Source organism: Schistocerca serialis, chromosome 1 (genome assembly GCF_023864345.2).
Source record: "Schistocerca serialis cubense isolate TAMUIC-IGC-003099 chromosome 1, iqSchSeri2.2, whole genome shotgun sequence".
Classification (NCBI taxonomy): Eukaryota; Metazoa; Arthropoda; class Insecta; order Orthoptera; family Acrididae; genus Schistocerca; species Schistocerca serialis.
Window position 1 is genome coordinate 947,159,746 of NC_064638.1, and position 18,692 is coordinate 947,178,437.

The window sequence follows — 18,692 nt, forward strand, 5'->3', positions numbered from 1 at the left end:
GACGTGACGGAAGGATCGACTACTAACAATCTTTAAACAAGTGGAGCTGACAGCTGTGGAGGATGAAGCTAGAGATCGGCACCGACGGACTACTATCGGCAGTTGATATCACCTGCGTTGTGGCTGACATCCCGTTTTTTATTGTGCTTTGCTTAATATGTTCTTTTACAATTGTTTTCCACATAATTGCATAGGTTTCCGTGGCCAGGGTCAGTCGACATAAAAGTTTTCTGGTTATGGTACAGCGTCATAATGTATAAAATTACTGCTGATGGAGAAAAACCAACGTTTCGAAACCAATAGCTCCAGAAGAAGGCCGCTGCAACCGTGGCCGAAACGGTAGTTGTTCTCCAGCAGCAGTAGTTTTATACATTATGATGCGGTACCATACCCAGAAAACTTTTATGTCAATTGTTTTACAGTGTGTTCTTTTTATTTTCGTTCTGTAGTATTTTTTATTTTTGTTTTCTGGTATATGTCTTAAGGACGACAAACAGTACAGGGATTCTACAGATGTAGAGATATAGTGCCTTGTTGTCCAAAGAACAGTACCAGCTTACAAAGCATATTAAAGATGCAAATAACGCGTAAATAAGTGTTTAAATGTTTCCAGTCTTATCACTCAAAAATACTGATGAACATATGTACTTACAGCGACCCTCAGAGCTCTTTCTGCTGAACCATCTTTTAAATAGCTTTATTTACAGTTTACAATTAGTAATTCCACTGCCCTATGACGAAAATAACTAAGTTATACCTCATTTCTAGAACAAGGCAGTTCAAAACAGACAAGTGGCCAAATCAAGCAAACAAAACTAACGTAAACCACAGATCCACCTGCAAATGTAGGTGAGAGTCCTCGAAACGCTTCGTGGGGAAAAATAAAAGTGACTGACACGTAACTGCAGTAGTTTAGCTTTTTTGTCATAGAAAATATCAGTTTGCAAACCACAGTCCGGCAAAACATTGGTTATGTTTGATGGTTTTTATCTGAACCTGGAATCACACAGTCCTAGCAGAGAGATTTTTCACTGATAGTTCAAGGATGTGTGTCCCATGGCTTCGTCTTTTAATGCAAAGTGCGTTAAATGTATTTCGCACATCTCTTGGGCCACCGAATATAGATGTAACGTAATCCATCTACGTCATTTTAAGAAGTTTTTTTCCATGTTACAAAGACGAAGCGGCCAATGTTCTTGTCTTTCGGAAAAAAGGCACAAATCGTTGACCCATGTTATTCACTTTATATGAAGTTGATTGGATCCTGATGATTTTCACCACCCAGAGAACTTCGACGCATCTATTCAATAATTTGTTTATGTCTGGTTCTACTATAAACGAAGAGTGACTACCATTACTAAAACGTTGATAACGCCCGGTAAAGAAATGATAATCCGCTTTTAGTAACAGCAACAAGTACAGAAAAGACATTAAGGAATGGAGCACTACGTATTTGTATTCTTTTGATTAATAATTTTCGTATACGTCGCTTTATGAAGTAATGCTTTGTGTTACTCAACTGATTAATCGCCGCCAATGTAAACATCGCAAGACAAAAACGAAATTAAAACACGATTACCACTAAGGAAGTCACTGATTAGATTATTCTTAGAGAAGCTGAGCAATTCAACCCATTTCGCGGAGCACAGTAGTCTCAATGCATAACTTGTTAGCTGCAGTAAAGTCCGTGAGACCAAAGGAAGGCCATTCGTCAGAAGTTCCTAACTAAACATGCGCATATTGCTTCAACGTCGCGCTGAAGCAAAATCTGCGAAAACCACAAGACATCAGAACATTCCAGGACAAAGCAGAAGTTAAAACAACCCGCAGTAGGGCACGTGTACGCACCGAAAAACTGATTTTATTATACATTATCGATGACAAATTATCATGATGCAATTTCAGATATTTTGCATTGCTACCAAATTTAATATGCCTACGGCAGCCAAGTGCAATAGTAATCCCTAATCGACAAATAACCTCATCTGCTGAGAAATCCTTTCCCTGTAAGTAAACAACAACGGACTTCGTAACGATACAATATTCAATGAGTGTTGGTCAATGGATACTCGAGAGCAAATTGAGTTGTCACAAATGTGATTTTGGACATTTCAGTGGCAGCACAAGTGCTCTTTCTTGAAAAGATTATGGTAATTAAAAATTTGTTAAGAATTTTTTTTTTTTTAACAGTTCCCTCGTATCGTGTCATATGCTCACGGGAATGACTGAGTGCCTTGTCTGAACTTGACATCGGTTGGAACCACCCGACTTCCAATCACTGACAATAAATAAAAGGAAAAATTTGATTTACTGCTGGTGCAAATTTTAATCCATTGGATTTACTGTTTCATGATCTTTCTCGACGCATGTTTCTCCTTATACCACAATCGTCTCAAATTTCCAGGAAGTCTCTTCCAGTTTTAATTTTTGAGAAAAAATTCCTAGTTCTTATACTTATTTAGAAAGTTTATAAAGGCTAACGAGAATTTTCTGCAATAACAACAAAACAAAAACTTGCAGCTATCACTGACTGTGAAATAAAATAATTGACAGTATCTCTTGAGATTCCACAAAACTGCTCCCCCTGACGAGATGCACAAACAGCCTACGCAGAATCAGAGGTGGCCCTCCACGCTCCCCAAAACATATTTGGACTCTTCTCCTCAACGGACACGAATTAACTCTAATTCAAACTCCCGACTGGATATCCATCTCGTCGATTGGACGTTCCTAATCTTACTTATTATCATTTCATAGCTCGCACGTTTGCAGATGTTCAGCGAAACAATATCAATTCAAGAATGCTCATTTAGGAGGCCCTGAAATTAAAAAGCAAATGCTTCGAAAATTTACTCCCATTCACGAGAAAATGTGCAGTTATTAGCAACATTTAAAGCCAACTCTGTGCCGATATCATATTAAATCGAGGTACAACATTTGGAGTTCCATTCATACAAAGCAGAAACGCGAACGCGAGGCTCACAGCAGCTGGACACGGACCGTTACAGCGGGACAGGAAACGTTACATGGCACCAGCTACAGCGCACTGCAAACGCCGTTTGCTATGAGCGAGGGCTTCATTAACAATAACTACCGGTTTCCGAGACGTAAACTTTCATTTGCTTTCGAATGAAAATTCACCGTGTATTTATATAAAAAAAATGTAATTATCTTTCAACGACATCCTTGAAGAGATACCCGAAAAGACAAATAATTCAATTTTGTGTAGAGAGGCAGTCGGTAGTCAGTTGTTAAAGATCCACCACTACTGGAAATAACAGCAGCAAAATACGCTCGCATTCATATACAGACTACAGCTACTTTGACCTTTACGCTTAAGCCACCCATTCGTACAGTGACAGCACTTAGAGCGTTTCAATTCTGACATTTTTCATCCACGCATTACCGATTCACGAGTTGATAAACTACAAAATATGTCCTCAATTAAACAACATAAAACAGTCACTGTATTACAGAATGATTATTTCCTGTTATGTTCTATTCACAGTTGCTAAAAACTTTAGCAACGATACCAAAATATCAAAATGGGTTCCCTTAGACAGCACCTACGAAAACTCCGTTCAGCTACAAGCTGAGGAAAAAGAAAATAATTTTAGTATATTTCGTTAGGACAGCAACCTTTAGTAGAAATTAGTTTTCTTGTTTTCTTTACAAGGAAGCAAGTCGCCTGTCAAAATTTATGAAGGACCTTGGTAGAGGAAATAAACTGTTCAATAACAATCAATCAGTTGTAAAATTAGCACATAATCCCGTTTTTCATTCGAAGACTAAGCACACACACATAAAATATCACTTAATACTACATGTCTACAAGAGTATCTGCTGAAACTGGAGTATCAGCCAACAGAAAATAACAGATGTACTGAAGAAGGCTCTTCCTCCACCACAGCACGAGAAATGTGTCGAAAGACTTGGACTTCAATCCTAAAGCCACGAACTTTAGACTCAGTTCTTGATTTGTAATTGTAAAAATTGAGGGGGATTGTTGAGATTCAAATTTTACTGCCATGTGATATCTTTGGTGTCTGTAGATGTAGCTATGGGCATGTTTTCAAGTCAGTTGTTGCCCACCTCGGTAGCTGCGCGGCTGATTGCTAACCGAAAGGGACTGGTTTCGATTTCCGGCCGATTGGAGATTTTCTCCACTTGGGGACTGGGTGTTGTGTTGTCCTTACGTTCGTATCATCGTAACTTACAAGAAAATCGTCTCAAATACGGTATCGTATCGTCTTTCAATAACTGAAATGGCTGATTGGGCACGACCCAGAAGTCAATACATCGAAATAAAAAGAAGGTCGATTAATAGTAGTTCTGAGTTATCGTCCGTACAGTGACTTGCGAATTAAGTTGTTCGATAATTACGTGTCGTTTCTGTCTCATAAAAACACATCGTAACATGTACAAATGGACTGTATATGCATAACAATTTGATTTGGAAGTAACAGAAATTGAAATTATGTACATAAAGAGATACAAGTTAGTGTCAAATCACCGCATTAATAATATAATGAAAGCGATACTGGCTGTATACCAAAAAGTAACCAAAGACATAAAATTTTTATTACTTCGCTGACTTATGTTTGCGACAGTATTTAGCAGAAGCTGATCCACTAAGAGACCTTAATAATACAAAAAGCAGTAACAAATACCACCTCTTTTCAATGTTACTGATCTTTATGATAACACTGTGCTACGTGTGGGAGCAGTAAAGCAGCTTATTTTTCATAAAATAACTGCAGCGACTACGGTGATAAATATCTACACCAAAGAGTGTCTCACAAACTACTAGGAATTCGCAACAATATGACGGAACTGAACTTGAAATTACAGGTGAAACATCCATTAAACGACTTCTTGTAATAAAAAAAGTTTTTAAAATAATGACTATATATCTGTTAAGACACGCTCGATATTTCTTGAAGTTCTTACAGAGGCTCAAGTCAAATTTTAGACGGCATGTAAAGCAGCTATCTAACGATTCCTATAGTTTTTTTGACTAGAATTCTATGGACAATGTAGTGTAGAAGGGGTGGCAGAATACATATGTAGACGTAATTGTATACCGGCTCAGGGTCGAAACGAAGGAAGGAAGGAAGGTTAGGGATTGACCCACAGATGTGGACGTCATTAGAGACGGAGCACGAAAGCCCGGAATGTTTGAAGAATGGGTAAGGAAGTCGGGCTTGCCCTATCAAAGATGCCATCCCGGCAGCTACCTGGAGCTATTTTAGAAAATAATAGAAATCGTAAATCTGGATAGACGGAATCGGATTTAAACCGTCGTCGTCCCGAAGCAAGTCTAGTGTGCTTAGCACCGCGCCACCTCGCTCGGTCTCAGCTTCTTGTTCAACCAGAAAATTTTCGTTCAGGCAGCGACATTTCATTTTGTTAACTACCACGCCGATTCAAATTATCCCCGTAAACATAGCTACTTATGGGCAAATTAAACAGGCTTTCTAAGAGTGCTTCAGGCAAAGAAATATAATTGCCACTTTGTCATAGCACACCATCCGATATTCAATGAAGGAATGAAAATAACAAAAAAAAAAAAAAAAAAAAGGGGAGAGAGCAGAGCCAACAACCGTATTTTAAAGTTACAGTTTTCCAAGAAACTATGTCGAAGAGGGGTATCTGGTGCAGCATGTCCATTAACGTATTGAAGAAATACGAGAACAAAACGCATCAAATACAGGTGAACCAAAACATTATGACCACCTGCTTAAATCGATATTGGGTCCACCACTGTAACGCAATACAGTAACGGTTCTGTGTTCCACGGATTAAACAAGCCCTTGGTAGGTTTCCTGAGATATGTGGCACCAGATGTCTACGTACGAGTATATCCAAGCAATTCCCGTAAATTACAGGTGGTGTATTGGCCCGCCCACAGCTGGCGCCTACTACTTCCCAGATATATTCAACCGGGTTTAGATCACGAAATTAGTAGCGAGACGTCAACGTGAGTTCATTACCATGCTACTCAGACCACTGTAATACGATTCTGGCCTTGTGACACTGCCATTTATCTTGCTGGAAGATTCCCTCGCCATAATTAGGACAACTACGTACATACTACGCAAGCCAACAAAGATGCGTGGCGGAGGGTGGTTTGCACCAGTACTAGCCATTCCCTTCCCTGTTCCTCTCGCAAATGGAGCGAGGGAAAAACGACTGTGTCTAAATGCCTCCGTACACGCCCTGATTTCTCTCGTCTTCGTGATCCTCACGTGAAATGTAAGCTAGCGGCTGTAGAATCGTTCTTCAGTCAGCCTCAAACGTAGGGTCTCTAAATTTTCTCAACAGCGTTCCCCACTTGAGTTTACTAAAAATCTCCGTAATAATCGCGTGTTGCTCGAACCAACTTATGATAAAGCTAGCAGCACGCCTCTGAATTGCTTCACTGTATTTATTTAATCTGACCAGGTGGGGATCCCAACATAACGGCAGTACTTAAAACAGTCGCCCTCCTATTCTATACACAATGTCTTTTACAGATAAGCCACACTGTCCCAATATTCTCCCAATGCCCAAAAATTACCACTCGCCTTCCCTAGTACCGACCTAACGTGCTAGTTCCATTTCTTGTCGCTTTGAAACGTCACTCCTGGATATTTAACTGTCGTGAATGTGTCAAGGAGTACACCACCACAACTGTATTCTAAAGTTACGCGTTTCTTCCCCGTATACATATCTATTAACTTACATTTTCCTACCATTTACAGCAAGCTGCCATTCATCACACCAAATGGAAAATTTGTCTACATCATTCTGTATCATCCAACAGCCACACACCGACGAGACTTCCCTGCAGACTACAGCGACATTAGCAAACGGTCAGAGCGCTGCTCGCCCCCATCCGTCAGACCATTTATGTATACGGATAACAAGAGCGGTCCTATCATTCTTCCACGGAGCACTCTTGACGATACCCAGGTCTGACAAAGCATGAAAGGATGAAGGTGGTCGTCAATAATGAGCACGTAGTCCACAGCTGTTACAGTGCCTTCAATTACTACCACAGGTACCATGGAAGACCAGGTGACTGTCACTCGTAGTATAATACTGCCCTCCTCCTCCTCCTCCCCCCCCTCCCCCCCCTGTCTTATCCCGTGGCGTTTCAAACAGTCGTTGGCGTGAATGACAGCGCACGCGGACACGAACGTCGGCCTGGGGCAATAAACTTGAAGTCATCCGATCAGGTGACAGGTATACACTGATTCAGTGTCCAATCTCCACGATCCCATGCCCCCTGCCACCATAACTGACATGAGAACATGCGAGGGTCGTATGCTCCGGAGCCTAGGGACAGCGGTTATCACTGAAACAAACTTTTTCATGCTAGTTTAACATGTTAACACTGCCCAAAATAACCTGTTTCTGAACCAACTGATTTTCGGTTTTTTTTATTCCTTTTACTTCCTGCAGTGAACGTAGAAATCTAACAAAGATTGGAATATTCAATTTCAGGAAACATAGGATAAAAATTGTAAATTCAGTAGGCAAATAGAAAAAAAACTTTGTTCATACAAAGTTCGTTGTTTTTCACGAAATGTAATGTAGTCCCATTTTTCGAAACTTAGTTCAAAACTCATGATTAAATTTGAGCATTACGAATAGTCAGCGCTAACGGGTGTCCAAGAACTCTGTTTTTCGTGTTAATTTGTCCGTTTTCAAGGGCTATAAGCAGATAAAGGCATGTTATGTAGACACAGGCAGCAGATCAGCCACTTTCTATTTTTATTGTACACTATGAATGAACTGTTAAGTTTTTAATTTATTATTGATCCCTTAATTTCCTTCATCTTCTATTATTTAATTAAAATGGAAGCCAAGTCTTTACTCTTTTAAAGGAAATGGAGCATTGTACTTCACTGCTACGTCACTATATAAAAATATTTCCAGACTGGGTGGGTGCCATTCTTCAATAGAACGATGTCCGGCGACGACAGCGAGAAACTACCATATAGGCCAAGTGAGAGCAAGCCTTGCACACTGTCCTTACACGCATACCTTAAGCCACGACACACTAGGGACATTACTGTGTCAGCAATGCTGTACCAATTCTTATATCATGTGTTTGTTGCTCGTTTCTGTCGGCATTGTTATAAAAATATCACTGCTCGCTTTTCCCAGTAACGCAATATTTCCAACCAATGCAAACTTTACGAATAAAAATTACTCCTAAACAGTTTATTGAAAAACGAAAAATTTTAGCACTGATGGCTAACTGATATTTCGTTTTTTTTACTAGGTCATTAGTAAAAAATAAACACCTGTTGTAGCCGAATCAAAAAATAGAGAAAATACTAGTTATTTAGAACTGAAACATTGGTATCGATTTTAACCAGTCGGTTTTTTCCATCGCTATCAGAGCCCCTTGTTCAAATACATGAGCTGAATAGTGTGCTTCTAAAATTTATGCCTCCACCAGCATGTACTCTGCCGTCAAACCTGCAACAGATGGCCGCCTGCCTTGCTTTCAAGAGCGGGGAAACCTCCGACCTTCGCATTCTGTGACGAGTCTGGACGTCCAACACAATGTGGGGTAGTTGTTTCACTGTCCTTCCACCACTGAACGTATGTGAGGATGACGGTAGTATGCCAACTGCCGATCAGTTTCGAAGTTTTCGACATGCTCTTTCCCAGGCGTCGGCCATAAATATCTGCCGTTTGTCAAGGTCACTTCGTCGGTATATAAGCCACCACAGTCTACAATGCTTAAGTATCCTCAAACATTCTCTACACCACGTCAACACATCTTTGGTTACTTTAAACCTGAACGCAAAAAAGTTTCTCCAGGCACCATTCACCGCAAGCTGCTGTTTTCATATGGCGCATTTTATCGCAAATTGGTCGCATACAACTGCGTTAAACTCTACTCTTAGTTCTTCACAACAAAACTTCCCACAATGTCTTCTTTAATCAGAAAGCAATGATATGTACTCTATATACGGTAATGCACGTTTTGCTATTTGAAAATCTTAGTCCAAAAAAATGTTACAGCTGTAGGTTAACGCAATGCCCAAATATAAATAAAAATAATGAATTTAACTTTAAGATATGTACTTCTCAGAAGTCATTTTTTGAGCCGCTACGGCATTTTTTCATATGTAAACTCAAGAAGAAAATTAGTTGCACCCATTTGTTAAATGAATTAGTAGGGACATAAGAGAGAGTTTGGCATCTACACAACATAAATTCCGTTATACGATTGCTGTTCTTCGCGTCATGGGTGTTACTACTGAAAAGTAAGCAATAGTATTTATGTCTGGACTCGTCTTTAAGACAATGCACATTTAAGCCAGCGCTAAAAGCGAACAGAAAATATGCACAATAATAAACATCCTTGAACAAACCATGTCGGAGTACACCTAAGAATCAAGCAAAGCGGCCAATTTTCTTTCAACAAGCACTGAACTACTTCGCCAATGAACATCGGCATAATGATGGACACTAACAAGGGGACCGTACGATCTTCCGCTTACCACTTTGATTCACGTCGGCTGGGTGTGTAGGGCACGTCAAGGCCCCCCAACATATGCAAACAAGAAGATGCAACTGTCACCCCTTCTCGAGGAAATCGAGTTCGAAAATTTTAGTGGTGCTTACGTATAAGGAGTCCGAAGCCGAGAGCGTAGGCCCTTAGGTTTATTAGAGCGATGTCTCTGGATCGAATCTCGTTGCCGTATTTCTTTTTCATTCCTATTTAATTCTAACAACAAATTTATTATGCGTTCATTTATTAATTTCATACTCTTTGCCCTGATAAATCGGACTTCCTCAAAAACTGAAAGCAGTTTCCCACTGTAACCGAGAAGCTTTTTTTTGCAAGGGAAAGTGAAAAAACCACCCACATACAAAAATTTGGCTTTGATTACATGTGCTGCATGTCGAAATAATTATTGTGCCTCATGTTTCAACATTCAGTATCATTCTGATTCGTGCAATGGTCCGTGGGCTACACGTTGTAATGGATACAAGTATAGATACAATAATAAAAAATATATGACTATAATGATTTGATTGAATGCTGTCGTGTATCCTTTTTATTTACAATTTCTTTACGAAAAGTTCTCTTTTTCAGGATAAATATTATAAAAAATAATAAGCATTAAATATTGATTACTTACACATTGAGAATGGCTCTGAGCACTATGGGACTTAACATCTATGGTCATCAGTCCCCTAGAACTTAGAACTACTTAAACCCAACTAACCTAAGGACATCACACAACACCCAGCCATCACGAGGCAGAGAAATTACCTGACCCCGCCGGGAATCGAACCCGGGAACCCGGGCGTGGGAAGCGAGAACGATACCGCACGAACACGAGATGCGGGCCACATTGAGAATAAAAGAAATACCGGCAAGGAGATTCGATTCAGAGACATCGAGTTTATGACGTAAAACGCTGCTAGGCTGCGGAAACCAGAGACCATACAAAGCACACAGCACGCCAAACATTTTCAAACTATTTTCTCGAAAACGTTTGAGAGTTGCGAATTCTTGTTTACTTGCGTCGAAGTTCTCATCGTACCCTACACAGTCACTGTGAATCAAATCGGGGAGGGAAATTCGTACCGTCCCCTTGTTAGCGGGCCCTTTTGGGTAAGTTTTCAACGATATATACATATATTTTATCTAAACCGGTAGTGATCACGTAAAACAACAGGACTACACGGTCGATATCTAATCCTCAGCAAGCTCAGGGTCGGCCGATCTCAGGGCTAATGTAGTGAGTGCGGCGTAAAAGCAGCAGGAATGACGTTAGCGCTGGAGATCGTCCAGGGCCACCGGAGCTACGAGCAGGGACTGCGTTGCCAACAGCCACTCCCGTCCAACAGAGAGCCGGCTACGCTTGCCGACGTCTTGCCGGTTGGCCTGCGGAGTTTTTTCACTTTTCTTCCGACAAAACCATTCCTGTTGGCTACCTTGTCAGCTATTGAGAGTTCAGCTCATTATTTTGTGGGACTTGCTTTACGGAAACAGACAATTTTCTTGACACTGAAGATCGGTTCCTTATTCGTCAACAGATTAACATGCAGCAGTAGGTGAAGGGTTTTGTTCTATGAAAATTAAGTCGCGTTAGTGTTATCGCACATAATGGCAATGTTAATCATAAACATCAATTGCATTTAATATGGGCTTCAGGTTCTTTTATTAACTACACTGGTGTGCAAAACTTAAGGACGAAAGTAACTTTCGCATGACGTGTTGCTGCCAAGTAGCAGAGATCGATGGAACTTGAACACACATACAAAGAAGTGCTATAGTACTGTAGGTAAGTTACAGGAATATGCAATAAGACGAACAGAAATGACACACTTATTCACAGACAATATTACAATGAAGCCACCGTGATTTATGACGATACCCTGGACATTATAAAACGCGGAACTTGGTTCTTAATACGGAGTGAAACCACTCCAGACAACAGAGTATGCTCCGCTACGTGCACACATGCTGGCCACAAGGATAGTAAGGAGTTCTTGTAGGACGTTCCAATCCACCAATATGGTTGACAAATGCTGGATGGTCGTCGGTGCATGTGGACGCGCTGAAATACGTCTCCCCAACGCATCCCATACGCGCTCGATGGGGTTGAAGTCGGTGGAACGGGCACGCCAATCTATTCGCTGAATGTCCTTTCGTCCCAAGAGCTCCCGCACCTGTGTATTCGATGCAGTCACGCATTGCTATCAATAAAAATAAAGTCAGGGCCGACTGCACCCCCGAAGAACTTCACACGGAGGAATAGTAAAGTGTCGCAATAACATTGACCGGTGAGTATATCGTGTTCAGAGATTTGGAAGTCAGTAAGCACAAGTAACTTTATGCCTCTCTACTTTGGTCCATGTTCGATAATAATCCTGTATGCATTACGTACCCTCATATGACGAGAGGTGGGAACATGTAATGCACTTACGAAATTATTTGATATGGTGTGTGTGTGTGTGTGTGTGTGTGTGTGTGTGTGTGTGCGCGCGCGCGCGCGCGCGCGCTGGAGGGAGGGGTGGGGGGAAAGAGGAAATCATAATGTCGCATGGGTGTACAGCTTTCCACATCTTTGAACACGGTACATTCACTGGTCGTCGTCATTGTCGCACTGCACTCCTTCTCCATCTGCGTCTTTTCAGTGGTGCATTCAGCCCTGAATTTATTTTTATGAATGACAATTCGCGACCGCATCGAACTGTGAATGTGGTGGAGCTATTGGAACGAAAGGATATTCAGCGAACGGATTGGCCTGTCCGTTTCACCGACTTAAATCCCATCGAGTACTTGTGGGATGCGTTGGGGAGACAGCCACGTGCACCGACTGTCATCCAGCAACTGTCAACCACGCTGTTGGAGTAATGGTAGGTCCTCCCACAACTCTTTATCAACATTGTGGCCAGCATGGGAGCATATCACAGAGCATGCATTGCCTTCTGGTAGTGGCCACAAGCCCTATTATGAACCACGTCCCGTCTAATGTAATGTTGCAGGGACTATCTAAATCGCAGTGGCTTCAGTGTAATTATTGTTCGTGAGACCAAGTGTAATTTCTGTTCGCCTCATTGGGTATTCCTTTCAGTTACCTTATGTAAATCCTGTGGCAGTTCTTTCTATATATGGTCCAAGTTTCGTCGAGGTATCTTACTTGACAGCCGTACATCAAGTGTGGGTTACTTTCATCTGAAAGGTTTGTACACCAGCGTAATTTGTCGAACACAATTGATCTTCAAAACTGAATTTAGATTTTGTTTCACTATGTTTGTCAATCATTTAATACAGTATATTTACAAGAGTGTCTGTCGATAGTATTTCTCGCATTCTGATACGCCGTTTTCAGTTTGGAGCTTTAGGATTCACGGACCTTTATGTACTCTTTAATCGCTACCTTTTGTTGCTGATACCTATTACATGAGATAAATAATCACCTACTTGAATGCGCTTCACATATACCGCGTCATTTGTTTTGGAGGAAGAAATGTGCCTCTACTGCAGAGAATCAGTCAATGCATCATATCTGTGAAACACCTGGGCACAGATGCGACAGCTTACACAACCGGCTGTAGAGGGACTGTCAATGCATTTACCGCACACTAAGAAGAAAAACCACCAGATGACAAGCGCTGATCTGCACATTGTCGCCAATCGCTGACAAACTGGATAGTGTCTTTCTTACCCACTGCCTTTCACCATGGCTAGACTATTCTAGGGCCAATGAAGTTTCAAAAATATGATGCACTGAGACCGATAATCTGCAATGAATTGGGGGCCTCTCTCTCCTCCAAAACGAGTCTTGTTCTGAGGAACGCCATTTAATACATTCTAAACATTGATTTAATAGCTTTTACAAAATATTTTAATTATAATGACGCGGTACAACACCAAGAAGAACTTACGTCGTCACTATAATCGTCACTAATCACATTGGCCAGATTAAGATTGGACGAACAGGAATGAAAGACGTTGTCGTCGTGCGCTGCCACTGAGAGCTGTTCTGTTTATGTATAGATGCGCGGCTGCACCCACACCGTTCCCACTGCAACACAACCCCTAGTACAATTGAGCATTAAGACTGTAATTCTCACAATTCATCGTCAGTTCAAGCATCACAAACTAGTCAACACAGTCCATGAATAATATCACAAAACATGCAATCTTTGTCACAAACTGTGATTTGGCGTTCCCGTAATAGAAGGCCTTCGGTTGTGAATTAATTATTGATTCTTCATAACAGAAGCAACGTTATATTGTATAATGACTACTTCGAACAGAAAGATCTGCCTTAGGTAAGTTTCCCTTCATTCCATAAATGTTTAAGATGCTCTGTCTATGCTGCAAGCTACTTGCTTGTGGCACATTAAACGCAATGGTTTCGGAAAGTGAATGGCATTTTCGCTCTTTTGAGTAAGCGCCAGAGTCTAAGGCGTTTCCCGACGAGTAAAAGATACGGCTTCTATCCAACTGTGCTCAGTAAATTATATTCTACGTGAAAGTGATCTGATGGGTGTGTACTTACCCTCTTCGGCGGGCAGTTCTGAAACAAAGAAAACATGGAAATTAATTACATAGAACAAATTTATCTGCATTCATAAACAATAATTTCACAAGCTCTATTATGAAAATCTGTACTGCAAAAAAAAAAAAAAAAAAAAAAAAAAAAAAAAAAAAAAAATAGAAGTACACATAAGATACATGAAAGTTTTAGAAACATCAACGTTTCCTTACAGTTATTTTAATATGGATTGTCCATGTTATGCCGATTACCTCCGAATTACTAAGCTGCATTATAGTGAGATATCGGACAATTAATTTATAGAAAAAAATCATCACATGCGACGAGATTGTATCAATACTAACCTACCACAAAACGACACAGAGTAGAAATTCATAGGAATCTGACGACATAATCAGCATTTAAGCCAATATGACAGAGTTGAACAACCAAAAGAATTACTTTTTATGACAGTTGTACCTGGTTTTATGAACGTTCTGTGCTTTGTACTGAAGTGAGGGGCAGACTATGAAGAACAAGCGAAGAATTAAAAGCACCACCTTAACTACTGTTCTGTTTTTATTTATTTATTACTCTAGTCTCGAAACTGTTTGGACTGACGGAGTTGTGTGCGTATGTGATACTCATTTGGTGAGCGAGCATTCCATGTGACATTCGTATTCTTCAACACAAAATCGATCAATCTAATTACGAAGTACTGATGATCCCACGTCACTTTAAAACATGTTGAATGAGGCGTATTTTTTTTCTCTCGGCACTGTATTAGACCTCTGCGCACTGACTTGGCCAACGGAGTCGCAAGACAAAGAATAAACGTAGAGTTGTGAATGACTACAAAGCACACTGGCCCCGTGACGTGCTGCCTCAAGTGGACAAGCAACAAGTGACGGACCGCGTTACGTGCACAGACCTTATCGACGACAACATTACGAATAAATTGTCGGTAAAAGGCGCGCTGCCTCGTAGCGTGCGTCAACAGGCTGTTCTGGGCCCCGTTAGGGGAAGTGCGGCACGCAATCGCCTGAGCAGCGCCTGTCCCGCATACTAGCAGGCTTCGATGAGCCACAGTAATGCTTCCACCACCTGTTACACTCTCCACGCGCACCAATCAGAAGTATACTGGGAGCGATACTTTTCTAATTATAAATTCCCAGGCTGCTTGGAATATATCGCGGACGAGGAAAACAGGAAACGTGTAGGAACACGCTGCTAACTGAATTCTTACAAAATTTATTACTGTTCGCACTAAGTACAAATAAAACTATCCGTCTTTGAGTAAACGTCAACTCAGATTTGAAAAGGTACCACGTAGAGCTGGACTAGAACAATTTAGGTAACTTAAAATACAATCAACGCGTCTTAGGATTGCAAATTACTGTTTAAGCGATTCTGTTCTACTTCACTCATTACCAATGGGAATACTGCTATCCTCAGATGAACTTGTGTCATGCAAGACGTTAAAGGGCAAAATAGACGATTTGAATCAGTTCACAAATTACGGGCATTTGACTTAATGACAGTTCTCCGACAATGGGATGAGGACTCAATTCCTAATGAAGATATCGTTAGATCTGTCGTTCCCATACTTACATACTGGAAGGTGAAGTTCATTAGTAACAGTATCGTGTGCTCAGCGCGAACACGCTCAAATTAGTTGTCTTCTCGGGGGCATCCACAATTTCTCAAAGATCCAAAGTGAGTTAATCAAGTAATGTGGGCATTCTTTACAATTACAGGAACGTCGTTCTACCATATGAACAAATGAGTTACAAGGCTATCTGTCCTTTTGTACTGGATCTGTTATCTCACCCTGCACTTTGATAAGGTTCACAAACACAGTGGCAATCGTCTACTGAGGCCCTCGCCAGACTTTCAAGACTTTGTCTCTTCATAGTTAATGAACACGTTAGCCATCGTTTACATGGTGTGTATTTCTGACGTTTTACGAGTAGCAATGGGAGGGAACGACTTTCGAAATTCACCATTTTCGCATATAGATTTATTCAGTTCCAGGAAATATTCACTAAGAAACTGATAGGTTGGATGACAATGCGAACAGTTCGGCATAAACCACAGCATATTTTGAAGAAGAGAATTTGCTGTGCTATAGGATTTAGAGCGAGATACGTAGTGCGTGACAATGAACACGAGGATGCCCTTTGTAATATCACGGGATTTAGAGGATAATTTTGGGCTTCACGTTACTTTCACTTGTAGGTACTTTTGCAAGTGAATGAATTGACGTTAACAGGTTCGTTACCCATCGTCCGTTCCGTTCAAAACAGATGGAACCACAAATTTAGAGAAGCTACAACCTTATGTCTGAAGAGTTGTTTCAATAAACACAGTATAGGCCGTGCCCAAAATTGAGGTGACTTGTTTACAGACTGAAGTCCGAATTGCTAAACAATAAATCGATCTAATTCAGCCAGTCAGAGTGTTAATAGCAGCAAACATGAGTTATCTGCAACCACAGCGTCGTTGAATAATTTGGAGAAACCTAGGGCAGGATTGAAGAACATAACGCTGGTCCACTTAGTAAGTTGTGACACTCTCCGCTCCTTTTGGAGAATGTGGTGAAACTATTGCAGGATCGGGGGCTCTTCTGTTCATACGTGTTCAGCAGACCGTCAACGACTGTGAAATCTGCTTCCGGTCACATCAGAGCACATTATTAGAACGAGGCCAAACACGCTTGCTTTTTGCTGTAAAATTATCAGGCCGACTAGGTGCAAAAAACAGCTTACAGAAGGCGGCTGCAATAATCTACAGAGGATCTTACGGCGAGCAGGTTACAGAGGATCATAATTTTGGTACTGCTGGCAGTTTGCGTAATTATTTGCGAACTATTTCATAAAGTGGACCGCTTATTGTAATGAAAGTCTGATTATGTGACGAAACGAAGTAGTTAGGGTCTCCCACATGTCTTTCCCTGATTACAAATATTTACAGGGCACAAAATATGACACACAGACAAGTACTTTTATCTTGAATTGCGTATAACATATTCATGTTCTTGTGTATATATACATACTTAATGTCACTTTCTTTGCTACAATTCACCGTGACGTAATAACAATGGATAGGGCACTATTTGTAAGCAACAGATACTCAAACCACGAGAATGTCCAGTGTGTCGTCTGGTACACGGAGAAACGGCTACCAAAAACAGCTCACAGAAAATTCCAGACGGCATAACAGACAGGCGCCATATGTTAAAGGCATAAAGATGTGATCTGCTAAGTATAAGGGAACAGGAAGCGTCTGTGATCTCCCTAGGAAAGGCAGGCCTGGACCTAGTGCGCAAACAATTCAGAGACGCCTTTATGAGGTCTCACGAAGACAGTCCGCAGACTCACGTGGGTTGTAGATTACGAAGACATCAGTGCACCACATCCTACATAAACAACTTCTTTTGCGTGCGTACGAAATCCAGAGCGTGCAGTCCCTCGAACCAACAGATTTCAGCGCTCGTTATGACTTTCCTGTTGAAATGCAGGATGAGATTGAGGAAGATGATGCCTATATGAAACGCGTCCTTTTTTCAGATGAGGCCACATTTCATTTGAACGGTATTGTCAACCGACACGTCGGGGAAAGGTACATACGTCGAAACTTATTAATGGTGTGTGTGAGTACAAAAACTTGAATATGTTATCTGCACTTCAACATAAAAGATATGTCATTTCCTGCCTTATACATGTCTGTAAATCAAGGAAAGACTTCTGCGACACCTTGTATTTTAAGAATGACTACGCCCAATGTGTGACGCTGGCTTACAGATCAGTTTTTAATGAAGAATTGAGGTAACAAATACCATATAATATCTATTATAGCGCTTTTTTTGCCTCAGATTTTGAAAGTTCGGATTTTTTGTAAAATTATAGAAAGTGAGGTACACATCTATTGTGGAAAATTAACACAGTGACTATTGGATGGTTTGTAACTAAGCTGGCCATTACAAAACGCAATAAAACAAAATTAATTAATAATAGTCTATAAATCAAAATTTTACACCAGTAATTTCACAACCTGGGGATACTTGCTGGGAGGAATGCTCCATAGATCACCTACGATTGTGTAAATTATCAATCGTGAAACTATATTATTTAAAAAACTGCACAGACCATTTTAGTTCCAGGTCATCCAATTATGTAACATAATGCATCCCTTTTTCAGCGTGTACAGAGAGTAAGAAGCCTAGCGAACCAAAACCAAACAAGATCCGATGTCATCAGGAAGCGCTGCTAGAGCAATGAAAACTGTCAGTTGCAGAAATACCACGCATCTGAGACGATCAACAAGTCAAAATTCTTATTCATTTTTCCATTGTTTGCACGTGTGTAATTACAAATACTCTTGCAAAACCGACCTGTAAAATAAAGCCTGAGACTTTTCGACAGTCCGGCAGCGCAAATGTCACCGCTCTTCTTTTGTCACATTGGGATGGAAGAAGGATGCTGCTAGTGGTGTACAATATTTTACGTGCAAGTGTCTCCTGCTGATATCTGCATGATCAGAAGCCATCCAGTGCCACAGGTAGGCCGACTGCCCTACACAAGGCAGAGAGCACGCGATGATAGGCAGCGTGCCTCGAGCTGCGGAGCGCACCGCCTAAAAATAAAGGTCGTGAGCCAGCCGAGTGAACGGTTCACGATCGAT

General features: G+C 40.9%; 1 protein-coding gene across 5 annotated transcripts in view; it reads right to left on the reverse strand.

Moving 5' to 3' along the window:
* The window catches only part of LOC126412613 (calcium-transporting ATPase sarcoplasmic/endoplasmic reticulum type), a 94,876-nt gene that overhangs the window by 51,289 nt on the left and 24,895 nt on the right, over positions 1–18,692 (reverse strand). For all 5 annotated transcript variants that reach the window (XR_007575326.1, XM_050082301.1, XM_050082309.1 and 2 more), the window contains exon 3: positions 14,034–14,051. Coding sequence is in view for 4 of the 5 variants with exons in the window: in XM_050082301.1 (XP_049938258.1) it covers positions 14,034–14,051 (18 nt within the window). In the remaining variant the exon portion in view is untranslated. The remainder of the gene's footprint in view (positions 1–14,033; positions 14,052–18,692) is intronic.